General features: G+C 34.9%; 1 protein-coding gene across 2 annotated transcripts in view; it reads right to left on the bottom strand.

Moving 5' to 3' along the window:
- PRL-1 (PRL-1 phosphatase) overlaps positions 1 to 22,537 on the bottom strand; it is a 64,544-nt gene that overhangs the window by 23,476 nt on the left and 18,531 nt on the right. Inside the window, exons 2-3 of one of the 2 annotated variants that reach the window (XM_067286032.1) lie at positions 6,013 to 6,044; positions 5,380 to 5,926 (exon numbers count right to left, since the gene is read on the bottom strand). In XM_067286032.1, the coding sequence (XP_067142133.1) occupies positions 5,380 to 5,496 (117 nt within the window). In that variant the 5' untranslated portion in view covers positions 5,497 to 5,926; positions 6,013 to 6,044. The remainder of the gene's footprint in view (positions 1 to 5,379; positions 5,927 to 6,012; positions 6,045 to 22,537) is intronic. The other variant, XM_067286030.1, reaches the window with a different exon arrangement.

Raw genomic sequence — 22,537 nt, 5'->3', positions numbered from 1 at the left:
ACTGCGGCCTACTGTAGACCTGTTCAAGCCGTACTGCCCAGCAGCATCAGACATCTTCTGTCCACTCTCTACCTTTGCTATTATACTCTCATCTTTTGAAAATGAAAACTGACGCGAAACTTAACGAGTGTCCACCTGACAGTCTCGCAAATACTATAAAAGAATTGTTTCTGTCAGAAAAATAAAAAGGCTGAAATTACAAGGAAGTGTTTCAAAGTTCAAAGGAATACTATCCGATCAGTATATACCAGGTTGAGTGTCGATGTCAACGTCTCCCGTGTTCCAAAGTTTTGAATTGTTGCCTGAAGACAAGGAAAGACCAATCGGTATTCATTATTTTACACCGCTGCTTCTGTTTGTTCTGTGAGGTGTTCGTAATCCAAACAAAAATCTTTTATGAAAGTGTTCGTTATCAGATTTGTTCGTTAACTGATCACCCACTGTAATAAATAAGATTTTCATTAAGTCTGACCCTATTTGAGTTATGACATGAAAAAAAGGGATCAAAATTTGACTGATCAACATTCTTTATGTTATATACTGTAACAACCAGAAAATAAAATTTACATATAGGTAATGTTGCTAGGCCTGGTGATTTGACAATGATTTTTTTTCATTTTTCTAAATTATAAATTTATTTTGAAATGTTTCAAATTTTTTCATAAAACTGGGCTGAGCCAGGACTAGGCAACAACATATTGTGGCAGCCTTTAACCAGGCGAAGTTCATCCGGACTTTGTCCTGCGCGGAACACCTAAAATAGTTAGAGGCCATTCACATATATAAATCGATCCTCAACTCCACGTGCATCAATTATAATGAGGAGTTGGTTTTGTCAGTAGCCTGGTAGGCGTTGATGGGCGCCAATCTTTAAGTGTTAAGATCTGTCAGCCTTACGAATACACATGCGTGACTTACATGACAGATTCGAATGTTTTTTCAAATTTTCATAATCTGTATATTCTATGTTCCATCAGAAATTCTATTTAACACCTGAAGAAGAACTCAGAGCAGTTCAAAAACGTTTGTGGTGATTTTCTTTTGGCTTTTTTTTCCGTCACACACCAGATACAGGTTCTCAGGGTACATTAATACAACCTGATGTTGTGTTGTTGTTGTTTACTATTTAGCAATGCCGGCTAAAATATACTTTAGAACACTCTTAAGCCTAACAAAGGCTAGAGCCCAACTCAAATTCCTGATGGATTGTAAAAAGAATGGAGTATTGCCAATGTCTTTTTTTTTTTCATATTTGTCTCCCACCTGGCAGTGACCCTCTCTTTTAAGAAGGTGAAGCTGATGTCTTGAACGGAGCCATTTGTTATCCAAGAAGCAAATTTATTCTCTATTGGCAAAACTTGTAGAAAACGAAAACTCATTCCTACTTGACTCTGAAATCTTAGTACGTGAGAACGCCAAGCTGGTAAGAATTCATGATATCACTCACTGTCAACCTGAAGAGACAGTACCACAAAACATTCCAGTGGATTTTATGTTAAAGTTCCCAAGTGTTCCAAACACCCCTCCTTCCCATTTTTGGTCTGGGATAACATAAGGCTACAGGATTACATCGTAGATGTGTTGACATATGGACCACCCCCTCCTAAGGCAGAAACAAGGAATCTCATTCTGGACTTGGGAGCTCCTATTGCAGGGCATGTCTGATAGACAAAAGTATTACAGCTGGATGGAAACCCTCAAAATTAAGAAAACCAAGGAGCCACCAAAGTAGTAGAATTTAGGGGAAAACTGCATCATACTTCTCGTTGGATGCTACAGAATGACATCATCCTAGTCAGGGCCGACAAAACCAAATCCCTGGTCCTTATGAAATGTGACACTTATAAACTGCAATTGCTGGATTATGTCATACTGACCCAATGCGATAGCACAGACATAAGTCTGATCGACAAGTTCCAGACCAGGGTTAAGCATTTCATCCATGCCACGTCCACCTACATACCTGTCAGGTCATGTGACCCTTTTCCATATAAGATCACAGCATACAACACTTTAATTAGGAGGACATTTACTAATTCATCTACTGTACAAGCTCTTGCCGCTGAACTATTGCCTATACAGCGTGTTGCCTCCGCACATGAGTACCCATAAATTGATTGAATGCTATCACCACACACGCTTGCAATGCACCAACGCAACTGACATGCAGAGCGACAACCATCCCAGCATTGTAGAATGGGTCCCTATCACATATAATTCATACGTAAAAACGCTATATGTATCGAGATCGCCAAGACACACAGTGTTCAGATCGCATTCAGGAGATGTCCGCCCATCTTTGACATCCTCCACAATGGGAAAGACCCCCCCAACCAGAACAGACACCCTGGTGTGTACAGTATCCCCATTAAGGACAACAGATTTGATAGGGACCTCATTTATATTTTATATCGGATTGACGAAACGCTCCTTGGGAGTCAGATCACAGGAGCACATAGCGGACATACATCATGCAAAAAATACGGGTATACTATAGATTACTCCCTATGGAATTTTGTGTGTTTGGGTATATATCTGAACTCAGGGGACCGAGACGAGTTCAACGATACTCTACTTTTGGACCGGAGACAAAAAATAAAAAAGTTATCATACTTTTTTCCGGCAATCGCGCAATGATAGGGAGTCGCGTCGCTCTCCGCTAAGTCGGCCTCGCTATCGCAATCGGGAGTCGCGTACTTGCTGTTAAAATTGCCTTTAGTAGACGTTTCCCCCTTTTTTACTTTGTTCAAGAACTACCGTGAATCAATCACTAGTTTAGCACATGGCGGCGTGTGGTGGCTCCCATACGAGAGGTCAGTCGGGCAGCCATGTTCGCTGCCATAAGTAACATTAACCAAAATGGCGATCGCGCGATGATTGGAAGTCGCGTCGCTCTCTCCACTCTCGTATCGCATGTTTAATGCTCCGGGAGATGACCGTAGTCCGACATCACGGTTTGCAGACTTTACCGCAAGATGGCAATACTAGCAACTACGGTGCCGTCTGCATGAGAGCATTAAAAAAGTATGGTAACTTAAAAGTGTGATAACTTTTTTATTTTTCGTCTCCGGTCCAAAAATAGCGTACCGTTGAACTCGTCTCCGTCCCGAGTTCAAATATATAATCAAAGTCCTGAAATTCCATAGGGAGTAATCTATAGTACACCCAAAAATACTACCGCTCTCGCCAGTTACGCCGCTGATCCTGACATCATGGCAGCCTTTAATTATTAACCAGGCAAAGCTCATCTGCCCTAAGTTGGTTTTGTCAGTAGCCTGCTAGATGTTGATGGATCTTTAAATCTTTAAATGTCAAGATCTGTCAGCCTTACAAATACACATTCACGGCTTGCATAACGGATTTGAATGTTTTTTCAAATTTTCATAATCTGTATGTTCCACGTTCCATCAGAAATTCCATTTAACACCTAAAGAACTCAGAACAGTTCGAAAACTAGCATTTCTCAAATGGGATCCTGGTTGTTTTTTTAACCCGAGAAATATCCCGGGAAATTCCACAAACTTATTAAAAATTTACTTTTTTCTTATTTTGTGTTACAGTTGAAGAAATTTTGCAAATAGAAAGTATAATTAACTCAAACTATCAGAATTAGTTTGTATTTATTAATTTTAAACCTACTTATTAGTTTTTTTAAATTTTTGTTCATTATGGAATGTCACAAATGGTCAATAATCAAAACGTAGCTTATTTATGGCAGGACTCTCAAAATTCTTTACTTGTCAGAACCTGTATTATCTGAAATAATTGTGCTTATGCTGTCTTAATTTTTAACCATGCCCAATAGCTTCAATAACTGCATAACACCAGATTGTGCAAATTGGACAAGGATACAAATGAGTACGAAGTCTGCAACTATGAAGTTTTTCTTCATAAACCTGATTATTAAAGATAAACAAACTGCCGAATTAACAAGCTATAAGCTTGATGTTTCTATTAAAGCAGCCGAGGTAGACAAATCAAGATTACTCTAGAGCAGTGTTTCTCAACGGGAGCAATTTTTCCATGTTGGGGGCAATTAGTAACAATTTATATTTTGGGGGGCAAAAAACAATTTTCGGGGGCAATATAGTAAAACATTATATTAAGAATAATTAGATATCTTATTATATCATACAATAATTAAACAAATAGCATTCCTATAATCCTTCTTCCTTCCACTTTTAACCCTTTTCTGTCACGTGGCAGAAATTATAATATTCGGGGGTCCTGATTAGCCAATTGACAAAACTTGTTTCGAAGTAAAGGGGGCAATACTACGTAATGGTTTTATTGAAGGGAGGTGATGATTTGTTAGAGGTTGAGAAACACCACTCTAGAGCATAAGTAGTACTACAATCTTGAAAACGAACTAGAAATCTTCCAGGCTACAGGAGAAAAAACACATAACATCCATCTTCTCTTAAATGCATTAAAGATGATTCCACCGACATGGATTGAATCGGAAAGGACATTCTTGGTAGCAGGACTTTTCATTAGTTAAATAAGAACCAGATCAAGTGATCGGAGTATTGACCATCCTTGCTATTTAAAATCTTATAATAAAAATTTACAATAATATTTTGTATTGTGTTTTATTTAAATAACGAAAATTACCTTCTAACTTAGAAGTTTGATCTAAGTTCATTTTTTTCTTTAAATTTTCAGCTCAATTCAAAAGGCATTTTTCATGTAAGCATTTTCCAACAAACTTTAATAAATTTTTTCTATTTGTGAAAATTTCTACTTAATTCAAAGGTAATTTTTAATATATATCTTACACAGCATTATTAATATGATTTTGGAGGTTGCGGAATGTATTAAATTACTTTAAAAAATGAAAAATAATTATATCATTTGATTTTGAAATATTTTGTATATCTTAAAAATAATTCTATCTATCCTGGGATCCCAGGAAACAGTTCACTTTTATCCCGGAATCCCGGGACAAACAAAAGACTGGGAAATGAGAAACCCTATCAAAAACGTTTGTGGTGAACTTTTTCTTTTGTTTTTTTCGTCACACACCGGATATAGGTTCTCAGGGTACGTTATTCACTAAAATTATTTGCAAAAATGCAAAGAATCCTTCACTCATGCATATAGGATGACCTAAGAATTTGATCCTGTGATAAATGAATAAAAACCTCGTCTTATATGCAAGTAAATACAGTATTTGATTTTATTTATTGTTATATAACTAAGTTTTTTGTAGGAAACTATTAAAGTTATATAACAATACTGTTATGCATATCCAATTAGTAATAAGACCAGTTATTTTTATGCAGTTATTGTAGAATAGGATTGCATCATTAACAGATTAACTAACAAAAAAATTAAATAATTGATTTAAAAACTAGTAAATTCTTATAATAAACATACCTCTAAGAAGGCAGGTACAGTTGCATCAGTAGGGCGGTCCATAATCAGGAACCGCATATTTTTGTAAGTTATCTCGGACGGTGCTGGACGCATTGTCTTCTGTTTCATTGTTGTCATTCCTTGTATAAAGCAAACAGCAATTAAGATGGTCAGTCAACCACCAAAGATTAATATCCCTGAAGTAAACTTATTTAATCTTTATAGTTAATTTCACTGCTGAAAAAAAAAGTTAACTGAGCAATTCCTTCCCGTTTGTAGATATGCTTCTTGCCAGTGAAAGAAATAAATAAGGTACACCTTTCTTCTGTCTTACTGTTTTCTTTACACCAACCTTTAGACACCAAGTTGATGCCAAACAAACTAATGCCAAAAGTATAGTGTAATTTACCCCATATGGATAATATGAAGAATGTGTCAAAATGGCAGGACAGTTAGCCAGGATGATATACTATGTACACTCACAGATAGTTTATTTGTGCTGTGCCCTGCAGTATTCTCCAGTTGTTTTCAAATATTCCATCAAAGAGAATAGTATTTTTTCTGTAAACTGTAAAAAGTAAATTCCATAAGTTTTTCATATTTAAATTTAAAATCTTATAAATACAATTAATAAACTGTAAATTAACACATTACTTGTAAGGTGCGTCCTATAAATATAGGTCCACCTAGAAAAATTAAGCTTTTAAAAAAACTGCTTAAAGAAATGAAGTAATTGTTAACATAATCATCATATAACAATTACATTTCAACAAAAATATTTAAAATTTAATAAATAATTTCCACAGTAATTTTTCAATTTTTAGTGTCCCATAAATATAGGTCCAGTATGAAAAAAACAGTAAAACAAAAAATTTCCTAATGCTCAATGTAACCTCCATGAACCAAAATCAAATTACATACATACACAATTATGTATTAATCTGAATTAAAGTTTGCAGGTGTTTTTCTTAAATTTCCTCTCATTTAGCTAATATTCTTCAATTCATGTACTGAGGAGTATTGTTTGCCTCCTGCACACACAGCTCTAGCAAGCATTTCCCAAGAGGCATTGTCCTGTTAGTAGATCCATTTTTGGCCTATTTTCTCAGCAAATGGTAGGAGATGTCTCCAGCATTTCTTGATAGTCATTTGCATTCATTCTGCCATGCATGAATGCCACATTAGACTTTCTATTCCATCTGAACGATGCCCATATCACAGAACTGCCACCTGGTTGATGTCTTGAATATATTTCTTCTTCCTGTCTTAAATTGTGCTAATAATACCACCATCCAACTTGTTATATCCAAATTAAACTTTTTTCATCACTCCATATAATTCTTTTTCATTCCTCTTTCCAATCCCATCCTTTCTTTGGCCCATGACAACCTCTTCCACTTGTGTGCATTTGTTAAGACAGGGATGAATATGCTTTTCTTGTAGAGAAATTAGTCTGAATTTTTCATAAATCTGGAAACTGCTTATTTGGATACCAGAATATCAGGTCTTACAGCAATCTGACGTATAGATGATGTATTACCAATTTCTTTTAAAACAGAACATTTTGTTCATGGATTTACTTTTGAAGACCGTTCTTTGGAGCATTTTATCTCCTAGATGTATGAAATTGTTAATTACAAAATCTTTTCAGTTTTATTACAATTTGTCTGTTCGATAGTTCAGATTCCTTCCAGGCCATAATTAGCCCCTTTTCTATGTTTAAGTCTCTTGGCATATGCAAAGTCACAAAACAATGTTAATCAGTTTCAAATTATGCTGCCATTTACAATTAGTTAAGTAGGTCTCTGGTGTAATAAATATGTATTAATTACATCAATTTTGGTAATTTAAAAAAAATTTCATACTGGACCTATATTTATGGGATATTAAAAAAATTGAAAACTTACTGTATAAGTTATTTATTCTATTTTAAGTAATAAAGATTTATTGGAATGTAATTTATGTAATAATTATGTTAACATTTAATTACTACTTCATTTCTTTGCACAGTTTTTTTTTTATAAGCTTAATTTCATTCGGTGGACCTATATTTATGGGACGTACCTTACTTGTCAGAATTTATTATAAATCATTTGCAATAATAATAAAGTATTTTGAAATGATTTTTTCTTTTTTCATTTTCTGAATTCACTCAAATTTTATTTCCAAAACTATTTAATTCAGGCAGGAATCAGTATATAGTATGATTAAGCAATTATTATTCAAGTTTATCATTTAAATTATGTTTCACAACAAATGAGAGGAATGAAAGTTGAAAATTTAATAGACATAAGGTAAAGTTATCAGATAAGTGATCTTCAGGATATCCTTGTAATTCAGGGTTAAAATGAAATTGACAGTAATGGCCAGAGAAATACTTTTACACAAATTATAATATAAAATAATAGTACTTAAAAAAATATATATTTTCTTCAATTATTGATTTGTGCAATTTCCTTATTTATACTCCTAAAATTGTGTGTTAAGAACAAATATAAATTAATAAATGAATGGAAAAAAATATTAAGTTAATAAAAATTTACACATTCAAATTGAGACAAAAGCAGATACAGGTATCCCTTGATTAATACAATTAATTAATCCCTCAATGTTGCTGCTTATATCAAAATTGCATTAATGAACTATAATAAAAAATTAATTTGTCCATGATTGCTTTACTATATTAATAAATTTGTTTCTATGGTCTCTACACTTAGGAAAAATAGAAAAATGAATGCAAAGTATAATAAATGCTTATTTCTGTATTAGTTACTGTAGCTAGAAAAAAAATTTAAAGAATTGCTGAACAGTGTTAGTTTTTTCTTATAAACATAAATTCAATTAGGAAAATGACTAGACCTTGGCAAACTAGCATGCTTCAATCAATGGACTAAAATTTACAAACTTTGTAAATACAGTAGACCCCCCTATAACACAGGTTCATATAACACATTTGTATAACACGGCAAAAAAACTGCAATCGTGTTCGTATAACACATCAAAAGAGACTTGTATAACATGGTAAAATGTCATCGACAACTCATATCACGACAGGATTGATCGAATCTGGACCAATAGCAAATATTGTACAAACCGTTGAATTTAAACGACCACTGGACCTACTAAAAAACAATTATTATTCAACGGCCATAAAAATTATATTTTTATTAATGATGTCTCCAAAGTTAAGTTATTTTTCTCTAAAAATTCGCTGATCAGGAAACATGCACCTGCCATTCGATGAGCCACTCCGCAACGAAAACAAGATTAAGCAATGGCGTCGTCGAATGGTGCACGCTCGATAAGTAATCCTACAATTTTTTGTTTATAGCATAGTTTATATGGATTATTCCCAAAAAATTATAAGTGATTTGGAAATGTTGAGTCAAATTAGTCTAGATTCGATTAATTTTATGGAAGAAAACCTTTCAGCCATAGCCCCTAAACTGCACACGTGTCGGACTGTGATTGGCTCATGTATTTAAGTGACTCATACAACACTGATTCATATAACACGGAACGTATCTACTAGGGTTTCTCAAACGGGATTCTGGGATCCCGGTTGTTTTTTTAACCCGGGAAATCCCGCAAATTTCTTAAAAATTCACTTTTTTCCTTATTTTACATTAAGGTTGAGGAAATTTTGCAAATAGAAAGTATAATTAACTCAAACTGTCAGAATACATTTGTATTTATTAATTTTAAACCTACTTATTAGTTTTTTTAATTTTTGCTCGTTATGGCACGTCACAAATGGTCAATAAACAATACATAGCTTATTTGTGGCAGGACTCTCAAAATTCTTTACTTGTCAGAACCTGTATTATCTGGAATAATTGTGCTTATGCTGTCTTAATTTTTAACCACGCCCAGTAGCTTCAATGACTGCGTAATGCAAAGTTATGCAAATTGGGCAAGGATACAAACAAGTATAAAGTCAGCAAGTGTGAAGTTTTTCTTCATAATCTGATTATTAAAGACAAACGAACTGCCGAATTATTGGGCTATGATGTTTCTATTAAAGTAGTCGAGGTAGACAAATCAAGAATACTAGGGAACAAAAGAAGTACTACAATCTCAAAAACGAACTAGAAATCTTTCAGGATACAGGTGAAAAACACATAATATTTGTCTTCTCTTAAATGCATTAAACACAATTCCAATCACATCAATTGAATTGGAAAAGGCATTTTCGGTAGCAAGACTTTTCATTACTAAAATTAGAATTAGATCGAGTGATCGGAGTGTTGACCATCTTTGCTTTTTAAAATCTTATAAAAATTTACAATATTTTGTATAATATTTTATTTAAAAAAATAAAAAATTACCTTCTAAGTTAAAAGTTTGATCTAAATTCATTTTTCTTTAAATTTTCAATTCAATTCAAAGTCATTTTTTGTTGTTGTATGCAGTTTCCAGCAAACTTTAATAAATTTTTTCTATTTGTGAAAATTTCTATGTAATTCAAAGGTAATTTTTAATATATATCTTACACAGCATTATTAATATGATTTTAGAGGTTGCAGAATGTATTAAATTACTTTAAAAAACAATAAATTATTATATTATTTGATTTCATGATATTTTGTATATCTTAAAAATACACCTATCCCTCAATTTACATGGAAGATAGGTTCCTGAGAAAAACGTTTAAATCGAATTTGTATCTTTTTGAATGTAAAACTGTGTAAATCGAAAAGTATGCAAAAAACGCATAATTTCGTTGTTTATTAATTATGAATTTTTTTCAATTTTTTAAAGGTACATAAATCAAACAAAAATATTGAAAGGCAAAAAAAAATATATTCTTTTATTAATTAAATACAAAGTACAAAGGAACAAAAAATAAAATCTGAAAGATTCATAAAAATGTAATGTAATTGTGTAATGTAATGTAAAAAATGTAATTAAAAATAATATAATCGTTTGTTACTTATGAATATGAAAAATTAAAATTTTCTGGTTTAAAACTATGTGCAATGAATGCAACTTCGTGCGTATGGGGGAGTACCCTATATCGGTTTATCGGTTACTATTTGACAGATTGAAATAAAACTGTCACCTAGTATCCTAAATATCAACTATAACATATAATTAAGGTGGATTGGAATATAAATGTAGATTAGAGTTTAAAATTGTTCCTTTTGATCATAGCCAGTTTATTTTCTACATTTATTTTTTAAACCGTGTAAAAGCGAAAACGTGTAAAAAAAAGTACCGTGTAAAACAAGGGATAGGTGTAATTAATTTTGTCCCAGGATCCAGTTCACTTTTATTCCGGAATCCCAGGACAAGCAAAAGACCGGGAAATGACAAACCCTAGTATCTACCGTGTTATAGGGGGGGGATCTACTGTACAATAGAACAACTGGAGCTTGTAATACCCATTTTTAATGCTGACAACAAAGTAACTGGCAGGCTAGCAGGCTCTTGGAGTGTTGTTATGTGGGAGGAATGATGTAATGTTTACAACTTTCAGCCAGAAAACAGCTTTCGTGCTGTTTTTGCATGGTAAATTTAAAGCACATTAATTAAAACTCTTGCTGCATATATAAAAAGATCGTTGCAATTAATTTTGCACCATTAATCAAATTCTGCATTAAACAAGGGATACATGTATAGAAAAACTTATAGAAGAAATAAGTTATTTCTTCTAAATTTCATAATTAAATGTTTTAACAAGTGTCATTAGTGAATTTTACATATACAGGTATCCCTCATACCTGTGGTGGAGTCAGTAAACAAAGTCTGACTCCAACCTTACCCTCTTTTACAATGCCACACTGCAATTCCTTATATAATAGACATCACTGGGTAGCCAAATATTTTTATCTAAAATTTCTGTATAAAACATCATACTAAAATTGATGGCCAGAATCAAAAAATGGATATAATGAATTTACCTTGGAAAAACTTGAGTATATAAACACACTACACCAAAATAGCCAATCTTAATAACCCCTTAGTTCATTATGAAAAATTAATTTAAATTTAATTATTTTCAAGAAGAAAAATTAAATACAATAAAATTCAAAAAATAATTTGATGAATGACATAATGAATTGATCCATAAAATAGTTTCTCCCAATCCGGCTACACTAGAAATAGTTAATTTCCTACCAATGGTTGACTAAAACCGATAAATAATTAGCTGAAACAATCCTTAATTACATTTTGCAGTTCTCTCTTCCTCTCTTAGTTTGTTGAAGTTAGGTTCTGATCTTGGTTTTACTTTTTTCATTGTTTTTCTATCGACTATTTTAGGACCATGTTATAAAAGCTATAATAGTCATAAATAACTTGAAACCAACAGAAGGAAAATAAAAAATTTAGTCAAATTAGTCAAAAACAATTGCTATCTAAAGTAAAACATCTAAGATGTAAAAAATATTGCTTTAAGTAAAAATTATGGTACCCAAAACAAAATTCAAATTTTTTCTTGGAAGCAAAGATAAGCTTGGCACTTCAAAGCAATACCATAAATGTTTATTTTCCAGGCACAATCCCACAACTAATTACAAGTGTTCAGTGGATTTATCCACCTGGCCACTGGTGGGCCTTAAATTAATAAAAGCTATTTTCTTAAAGTACGTTATGCATAGCTCATGCATGTTGCATGAGCTATACATAACATTTTGCTATGAAATGACCTTCATGGATTAATATTTTGATATCTAAATTTATCAATATCTGTTTTCTAAGAAATTTCTTTATATATTAATTAATTAAAAAGTATTCTTCTTACTTCACATTTTACCAATAGTAAAGTTTGAGGTTGGAGTCGCTGGAGTTGAACGAATTTTACCAACTCTGGCAACTCCAACTCCACAACACTGCCTCGTACAGCACAGTATTCCTACAACACAGTTTGAAAACTGGGACTATCTCTCATACAACATAACATCCCATTTCACTAACATGAATTTAGAAATCCTCTGTACAAACTTTCACAATTTTTAAGTGTAAACTTCGTTAAACTTCTCATGAATTTTAGAATATTGAAATTTTCAAGTTATTTTGTGCTTTTGGTCAGGTTTACTTTAATGAAAATTGATAGAACAAGGAAGGAAAAAAATGCACTAACTTTCCTATCATCAAGTGTGATTGTTTCTTTTCAGACTTTTACCCTTAAGACTGTCACTGTGTTTTCTTTTTATAGGTTGATCTTCATATTTAGTAAAGTTTATTTAAACAGTTTTAAGTAAGTGTTGTTATACTTTTTTTTAATCGTAGGTATTACTTACCTATAAATGTTTACTTCATTCGTAAAAATGACAAACAAAATACAGCAGTATCTTAGTACTCAACCAGATGCCAGCAAATAGACACCACAATTGCCATAAATAATCGGGTTAGATTCATAATTATTATTTCCAAAATATAGCCCGATTATTTACAGCAATTGTGGTGTCTATCTCAGTACTCGAACACAAATTCTGGAAAAAAGTCACTTGGTACTCGACTGAACAAACAACTCACTAGAACAAATTTTCAATTAACAACAAAGTTTTATTTCATCATCCACAAAAAATTTTTTTGATAAAAATAAATATGAAAATGCTGCTGATACTTCTGATCAAGAACAACAAAACAGCTGAGATGACAATAGACACTGTAAAAAGAACATGCCCTCATTTAACTGAAATTAATATTAATGCTATCTTTATCAAAATTTTACAATTTTGAACTCTGGGCATTCCATTAGTAGAATATTATCGAACCTAAAGCAGATCTTGATAGAGATACGAAAACGTTCATTCGTGCAAGTAAATATTATATTTTACTGGAAATAAAAAGGTTTTGAAAGTGCTAATATTAATGCATAATACAGTACTTTTAATTGTGATTGTTAATTAATTATTGATTGGAACTAAATTATTGATTGCTTTAATAAACATATTTCTCTTAATTACAAAAAAGAATAGTATATTTTTGCTAACTTCTGGAACATTATGTCCATTATGGATTTGGCCATATCCACAATGGGAATAGCTGTTTTTTTCTAACAAAAACTTATTTGAAATACCGTATTTTACGGACTATAAGACGCATCTTAATTTTGGAGGCAATTTTTTGAAGAAAAAAGTGCGTCTTATAGTCCGTAAAATACGGTATATAAATCAAACAAGATTGGTTCAACAGATAAAATAATGTTCAATAATTGACAATTCAATAAAATTAGTTTTATTAGAATTATTCATTTATCTTCCAGAGTAGTTATTGCCTATCTAATGCTGGGTATCCATCAAATGTTATAACAATCCTTACAAAGTCCCAATTTCTGGTTTTGAACTTATGGCAACCTATTCTAAGATAAATTTATCTTGGAATAAGTTATCTTGCTACCATTAGGCATCACAATTCTGCACAAAAGAATGTTAAATCAATACCAATATATCCATAATAAGGAAAGACTATGCTCGAAGATATTGTTTAATAGACCAGGAAACAAGTTGTTACAAGTTTCTGAAACTTTTGAGCTATAAAATGCAAGGACAATCACATTAATGTAAATTACATGCAGCATTATTAATCAGGAATGATTTCTAGTGCAACATGGTAAGAACTTTAAAAGCAGCAATTGTCAAAATTGGGAAAACCAAATTATGAATGATAAACATATTGCAGGCAAGTACAATAATGACAATGGACCTGGGTAAAAGTCAACAGCAAAACAGATCAAAAACTGCCAGTAAGAATGCATTTTTAACTGTTGTGAAGAAGCTAATTTTAATGAGATTGTCCAAAACAAAGAAATTCTGTATTAAATACAGGATCATGACACTGAACTTGTTTAGAAAATGACAACCCTTAAAGTCATCTATTGTATTCTTTTGATCTTCCATCCAAATCATCTTTTCTATTCTCTATAGAACTTTAACATTCAGATTTTTTTCATTTAAAACATTAGTCTTCTATTTAGATTCTAGATTAATTTTAAACCCTTTAGATAAATTTAATCAATTATCTTCCAGTTAACTAATGGAACATAAGAAAACCAAGACAATATATTATTAGTTACAGATTGTAATATAAGCAATTTGTTTTATTTGGTGGAAATTATAACACCAAGAATCTTTCAGATAACATATCAAAAATTATATTTATATACATAGTGGAGCACTGTTTATAGGTTTCACATTTACACATTGTTTTACATCAGACCCAAAACATTCCTAGTTTCAAATTCCCTTCAATAGTGAAATACACTCATTGACATAAAACTTATTGCACCAAGTAGTAGTTGTCAGAATCAAACATTTGAGTGTAACGGTGATATAAGTAAGTGATTACAGAATGAAAGCAAAAGAATCCTTTATTGTAGAAAAAACCACAAAGAAAAGGAGGTCAATACACGATGTGATATAGGTGTCATATGGTGTCCTGTGACATCTCAGTCCACAGAAGTTGCAAGCAATCATCTAGTTCAACCAAACTCTTAGGCTGTCCAACTTGGCATCCTAAGTGATCCCAGACATGTTCAATCAGTGACAAATTAGGACCTGGCACACGAGGAAAGCATGGCAATGTGGAAGAGGTAGTCCTGTGACACCCTTTCAGTGTATGGTCAAGCATTGTTCTGCTGGAAAATGGCTCTTGGCAGCCCTGCCATGAGATGCAACACATGTGGCTACAGGATTATCACTAACATACCATTGAGCTGTCATCGTCCCTTGGATCACTACTAGAGGTGACTGGCTGTCGTACGTGATGGCACGCACCCCAGCTGTGGGGGCAGAGTGTCACTCCAAAGCATAGGCCGGATTGAGGTGTTTACCACAGGGCCTCCAGACACAAACATGGCCATCATCAGTTCCCAAACAGAATCTGAATTTGTCACTGTAGATGACCAGATTCCATTCCAATTGCATTGAGAGCAACACCACTCCAAGCAGATGTCAATGCCAGCACATGTAATGGCCACTGCAATACTAAATGTTCCTCATCCAAGCACCTCAAAATGGTACAGAAAGGCACAGGGTCTATAATGATGACAGACAACAATATGGTTGGCTGTATGTGTGCTTGTCGGAGGACCAGCGGTCCTCTCAGGCTAGTGGTCAGTTGAAGACATCCTAACCTGTACACTACGCATGGTGAGCTCTCTTTCATCCACTGGTCCAAACATCATCTCACAGTGATGTCAGAATGGCCTAGGTGGTGGGCTATTCAATGAGATAACCATCTGGCTTCTCTCATTCTGACAATCCTTTCCCTCTCAAACTCAGTTGTTTACATGGTCTTTGATTGTGATGTAAAAGTATCTCTAGTGATACAGTGTCCCTCTACAACAGGTAAACTACAGACAAGATGCCTTTGTATGCTTTTTTTTATAGGCTAAGGCTTTAAATTTATAATGTGATGGATCATTGTGTAATAATTTCCATATCTGCTTAAGACTTATCTGCATACCAAGCTTCACAGCAATACATCATCTTGGTGTGCTAATTTTTATGGCAATGAGTATTTCATTAATGTATCTAAATTCAATATGGAGTTTATTTATAAATCCTTTCTGAAGATAATAGAGAGTGAGTGTGAGTAAAAGTGAACTTTTTTAGAAAACTTATTTCTAGAACATACTTTGTTCTATTCTTGTATTCTTCTCTTCACATTCTATGCTGTTTAATTCCAAGAAACACCAGGTATATCATTTTAGAGAGGAAAGTTTAGTAATAGCTTGTTGACTAATAGGTTTGAAACAATCACAATACAGTGCGATACTACAACTTGTGGACAAAAGTTTTCGAACAACAGCTATTTGAAAATTAATTGTAGAAATTGTTAAATAATCCTAGAGCAATAAAAATTCTGGAGTTTATTTCTAATAAGAGGTTTTATTATGCAAAATATCACACTGGAAAAATAATTTGGAATAAACTTTCTCCCGATCATTAATCATCCAGTTTTGGTAACACTTGTCCATAGAAATAAAACACCTTAATTTGTTGCTGAGAAAAATATATAATTGAAAAACAAACGTTTTCAGCCCGATTAACAGGCCATCATCAGGTCAAAAAACAAAAACGGAACAGAAACGTTCCTTGTATAGAATACAAATATTTAAATCAAAATTTAGAACAAAAATTTTTTTTGTTCTATACAAAGAACAATAAAAAAAGACACTTAAAAGTAGTAACAAAAGAAAAAACACACATATAACAAACAATTGTGCAGAAAAAAAACAAGAAAATTACATATCAAAAGGATATTTAATAAAAACTTTTATTTGTCCTAGCAATTTCAAATGAAAGGTCGACTCCACCATGGAACTATTACTTTCCTCATGTGTGCAAAAGGACAGTGAGAAAACACTTATGTATTGTCTACTTTAAGAATTTTCTTAAATTTTGTAAAAATTTAAAAATATGTTACAGATCAAGAGAAGGTTGCATATTATATATATAACCCATTGAACGCATGTCTGTCCGTGTAACATTATGCCAAAAACGGGCACTAGAGGCACACCTATCATATGTCATATTTCAAACATTTAAATTAATAATATAAATTATTATTATTCATTTGGCCAATAACAGTATATTTGTAATAGGAATTTATTATTGTCACAGAATGCCTGTAATGTGCACTAGGGAGCAAATAACGAAAAAACAGATAGTTTTAAAATAGTTTTGAAAATTATATAGTGGACTCCCGGAAGGTAAAACTTTTGAATAAAGAATATCTTTACTTTCTAATATAGAAATACTGTTTGCTGTTTGTGTATATTGATTCTTTAAGTTTAGTTTTTAAGATGAAGAATTGTATACATTTATATATATTAAGTGCATCAAACTTTCATATATTAAGTGCATCAAATGTGCCTCATAGGAATTGTAATGCTGCTAGAATGCCCACTAGGGGGCATCCCAGGCTACTAGTTATATAGGGTACATTCGTTGAGTTAAAGGAGAATGACGTCATCGTTATTCTTGTTTTGTTAGACTTTTTGAACAATTCGTTTGTAACTAAATGGCTGTTTCTAAAATCGAAGATATGAATGTTGCTAGTGCAGCCTTATCTGAAATATTTTTCTTAGATTGCTTCGGGTGGACAGTTATTTCAATCATTTCACCTTTTAATTCACAATTTAAACACTTGAGTAGATTTAGAAACATCGATATCGTAACAACTTTTCTTAACAAAGTAAACTAACTCTTTCCTTCGTGAGCTTCGTTAGTTTCATTGAAATCATCATCACTGCGGAGCATGTGCACTGAGCAAGACTACTACTTTTGGAACAATTCGTTACTAATGCATTTAACTTGTTCGACTTAACGAACGTACCCATTGTAAGCATTACACATGTAAATGCTTACAATGGGTACGTTCGTTAAGTTAAAATAAAGCATTTAAAATGCTTATATTTACTAGTAAGCATTTTAAATGCTTACTATTTACTAGTAAGCATTTAAAATGTAATAAGTCAAAATGTAAAAATTGTTCAATATTACAAATGTTTTGAGAAGAACAGTAAAAATAAGACCTAATAGAAACAGCTAGCCTAAAACAAGTAAAAATGCAAGATAGATTATAGGTTAAACGTTGGGGAACCTACAGGTATAGGACAAAATAATAGGAACACCCCTTTCGAAATGTGTTGTACTTCGACCATCCAATACAGCCCCACCACGTCTCGCAACATTCTGCCATCCAGTGGGGGTGAAAAGGAAGGTATCAGTCGAGCATTTGGCAATGTGACAGTTGCATGAAAAAATTCTGTTCCCAGCAAAGCGCCATTATGTCCGACCTGTCCGATGTGCAAAGAGGCATGATTATTGGAGCTCGCCTCGCTGGAGTGTCGGTGTCCAGAACAGCCAACCTTATGAGTGTTTCAAGGTCCACTGTGTCAAGGGTTATGACAGTCTATACAAAACTGGGAAAGGTGTCCTCTGCGAAGCAGAACAGTGGGCGAAAGTCAAAGTTGACTGACCGGGATAGACGAGCATTGACGAGGATAGTCGCCCGAAAACATAAGACTACACTGCCACAGATAACCTCAGAGATGAACACCCATCTCCAGAACCCCGTATCCACCAAAACTATTCAACGGGAGCTCCATGCTGCAAACATTCATGGCCGAGTAGCCATCCCAAAGCCATTAGTGTCACCGCAGAATGCTATGAAGCGACAACAGTGGTGCCGAGACCACCGAAACTGGACACAACTGCAATGGGAACAGGTCATCTGGTCTGATGAATCATCATTTACATTATTTCAGACCACTGGACGTGTGTTCATCTGGCAAACACCAGCAGAGACATTTCATGTTGACTGTCTGGTTCCTACAGTGAAGCACGGAGGGGGCTCTGTGGTGCTGCGGGAAGCAATATCATGGCGTGGTTTGGGGCCACTCGTAGTCCTGAGGGAGAAGGTCAGAGGCGAGCATTATCGCAGTGTTCTTGCAGATCACTTACATCCTATGCTTCATACTCTGTTTCCTGGAGAATGTCCTCTATTCCAAGATGACAACGCCCCTGTACACATGGCTCACTGTGTTCAAACATGGTTGGACGAGCATAATGATGAAGTGGAACATCTCACATGGTGTCCTCACTCCCCTGATCTCAACATCATTGAGCCTGTGTGGGGTGTTTTAGAGAACAAAGTCCGTGCTTGGTTTCCTCCTCCACACACACTACCTGAACTCGAGACCTCTCTGCAGGAGAGAATGGCTGCAAATTCCCTTAAACTTTCTGCACAACCTTTATTTGTCAATCCCACGTCGGATACAAGCTGTAATTCAGGCCAATGGTGGCCCAACTCCCTACTAATAAATATTTTGCATTCTTTCACAGGTGTTCCTATTATTTTGTCCTATACCTGTACAGAGAAAGCCAATCAGAATGAATAAAACCACTAAAACATTGTAAAAAGTAACAATCAAAATATTTAATGCAATCAGTAAGAGGGAAGACCCAATCTAGATTCATCAGGATTAGATGTAAATGGGAGATTAGCAAGTTTGTGTTAAAGAAGATAAATTTCTAAGGAATTTGATAAAATATTAGTTATATGAGATGGTGCCACCATTGCCCAGAGTGGAGGGCATTAGTCAAATAATGATTGGAAGTTAGCAATGAAGATGGAATGATTTGTTAACAAATAATTCTTACATTCAAAATTTTCACATAGCTGTTATTGTTTGAAAACTTTTTCCATGGGTTATAGAAAACACACCTTATTGATATCCTGCAAGAGTTTAAAATATTAAGAACAATACCAAAGGGTTTATCCTATTTGGTACGATTGTGTGTTATTTTCTTATGTTTATGTTAAAACTTTGCTCTCTTAAATTTAGAAATGTTGGTTGTGTGTTCAATCCATAATTTATTCAAATTCTGTACGTTTCCTAACCGAGGAAGACATATGAATAGTTTAATATACTAAAAATGTTTTCAAACTCATTGTCAATAAATTGTGTTTTATAGTACAGTACAACCCTGTTTTCCAACTCAAATGGAACTGGGTCTGGATTTGGATGACTGAAAATCCGGAAAAATCATTAACAACAAAACACAGTTTATAGACTTTTTACTTTGTATTTCTATAGTCTTCTCCAACATAATCACTTTCCTTCCTTTAGATGACATTTTCATGATGTTTATTTTATTTCACAAAATGTTTGAAGATGAGTGAAGCTCAGCAAAACAATAGAGGCTTTAGGATGTTGAGTGAATAACAACTCATGAGGTTACAAACAAACTTATTGACATGTTGACTGCCATGAGAAGCACATTTTTTATTGAACAAGAAAGTAGCAATTTTTTAAAATTGAAAAATCAGATTTAGAAAAAGTTTTTTTAAGATAATACCAATTTCAACCATTGACACCTGTGGCAGTTAGTTGTTTATAGCGTATCTTTAATGATAAAAGTTCCTAATTTACCACTTATAATCCAAATGGGTATAGTATGTACGATAACTGAAAAAGACGTTTGCTGCATCAGCAGTTTCGGGCAGGGGCACAGCTGCCAGATCTAGATTTGCATTTTTCTAGATGATTCCTGGCCTTTCACTGTTGCATCAGAGTTGTGTTTTCTATTTTATAGATCAGGGCTTTGAGAGGCTCCTCACACAGATTCTATAACAAAAAAATATTCCACCCTAATCCACTTCGGCTCCCTCCCGTACAGATGTGTCAAGGAGACATTAATATCAATCCACCACCACCTCACCATAGCAAGGGCAAGATGCCATTGGACACTCCTAATTGCCTTGGATTTGGAACGTGCCTACGATTCGGTAAACCAAAATGGCCTACTTGTGAAATTATCTGCCATCAGCATCGGATGTTGCATGCTCAAATGGCTCCAGTCCTTTCTTCTTCAATGGGCCTTTCAAGTCCACTGGAGAGGCATCACATCATCACCCCCATTCTTTTCGCCAAGAGGTCCCTCAGGGAAGTGTTTTGGCATCCTTCCTTTTTATCTGTTATATATCCGATTTATGGGAAGCACTCCCAGATGATATTACGACCATACTCTACGCAAATGACCTTTTCCTCATAGCCTCAAGTACCCAACACTCACAGGCCACTGACCCATCTGGAACAGTGGGCCTCCACCTGCAGCCTCACATTCTCGGCTCCTAAAAGCGCAGTCCTAGATTTCTCGTCTAAACATCGATGTTTGCCAGTCTCACTGACTCTTCAGTTAGAAAAAATCCCACAAAACAACTCCTTACATATCCTAGGAATCCATTTCTCACATTTTCTAACCTGAACAGCCCATGAAACATTCCTGAAGACAAAGCCAGTGAGGGCAGGCGTATATCTAAAATACTTTGCGTCACGTCGGAACGGGGCCCAGACAACAGACCTTTGTTTATTCTACATGGTCCTCAGCTCAATAGCCGAATTTGGTGTGCCGATTTTGGTGGGTGCCCCTCCCAGTATGCTTTACCGCATCAAAAAGACTACACTGTGCACTCTGGACGGACCTGGAGTTCCAGTGACTATCCCCAAGCTGTCACTTTACATGGAGACAGGGTACATCCCCTACAAGAATAGGCTCCGCATGCAGGCCATGACTCATGCCATTACCCACCTAGCAAGAGGCCCCTTTAGCCCGCTCTACAATCTATACACAACGGCACCCAGCTTGTTGTTCTATCATTGGCGGCCATATCAGGAGCCCTACATCATGAAGGTCTTTTCCCTCGCACAGCAGATCAGTTTACCTTTAATGAAAGTATACATACTACCAAAAGAACTGCCCACTGGATGCCACAAGTCTGCAACTGTTTACACATCTAAACATTTTCTCAATGGCGACATCCAGTCCACCGGCAGCCATTAACACCTGCTTCAAAGAGGAGGTCTCCACTTACTAGGCAGACTAGGTGCTCATAAGAGCAGACTCATCAAAAACCCCAACCAACACAACAGCAGGGGTGGTCATCCCGTCTCAGCGAATCACGAAGACATGGCAAATCAACGAAGACTGCAGCATCTTCAGAGCGGAGGCCCTAGCCATCCAGAGGGCCCTCCACCTCTGTCAGCCTTTACACTGCCTGACATTTACCACATCGGACAGCCAGTCCATCCTCCAAGCATTGGCAATGGTCACTTACACGTCCCAGCCACTCAGACCTGGTGGCGACTGCCAGTCCCCCCTCGCCATTAGGTGGACCCCGGGCCACACAAGCATTCCAGTCAATGAAGAGGCTGATAGGGCCACATGAACTGGTACTCAAACTGGAACAATTTGGCACCCACTACAGCCAGACGATATCTGGGCTGGATATATCCCAGAACATTCGAAGATTGGCGATACTTAACCTCACAGACACATGGACGATAACCCTGCACAGGAAAGGGTACAACCACCTACACACACCTTCACCAAGTGGCCCTATCAACATGTTTCATCCTGCAGAATGAAAACACTACTGGCCCGTCTCCGTATGGACACGGCTCCGCTGAAAGCTTTCATATACTCCTGCTGCCTTAGCAACTCGCAGGCATGCCCTAATTGCAGCACAGGAGCATTGCAGCACCACTACTGGCTCCATTGCCCAAGCTACGAAGGGCCTAGACATACCCTCAGCAAGAATCTCTCCATAAATCCCGATCTGACCATTCACTACTTCTGATCTACTGGCCGAAGGCTGATATACCAGCAAGCCAGCACGTGGCTGCCTTGGAACAGTATATACAACAAATGGACCAATTCAA

Source organism: Centruroides vittatus, unplaced genomic scaffold (genome assembly GCF_030686945.1).
Source record: "Centruroides vittatus isolate TY-2023 unplaced genomic scaffold, ASM3068694v2 scaffold_324, whole genome shotgun sequence".
NCBI lineage: Eukaryota > Metazoa > Arthropoda > Arachnida > Scorpiones > Buthidae > Centruroides > Centruroides vittatus.
Note: the sequence above shows the minus strand (reverse complement) of the source record. Positions and strands in the feature narration are given on the sequence as shown.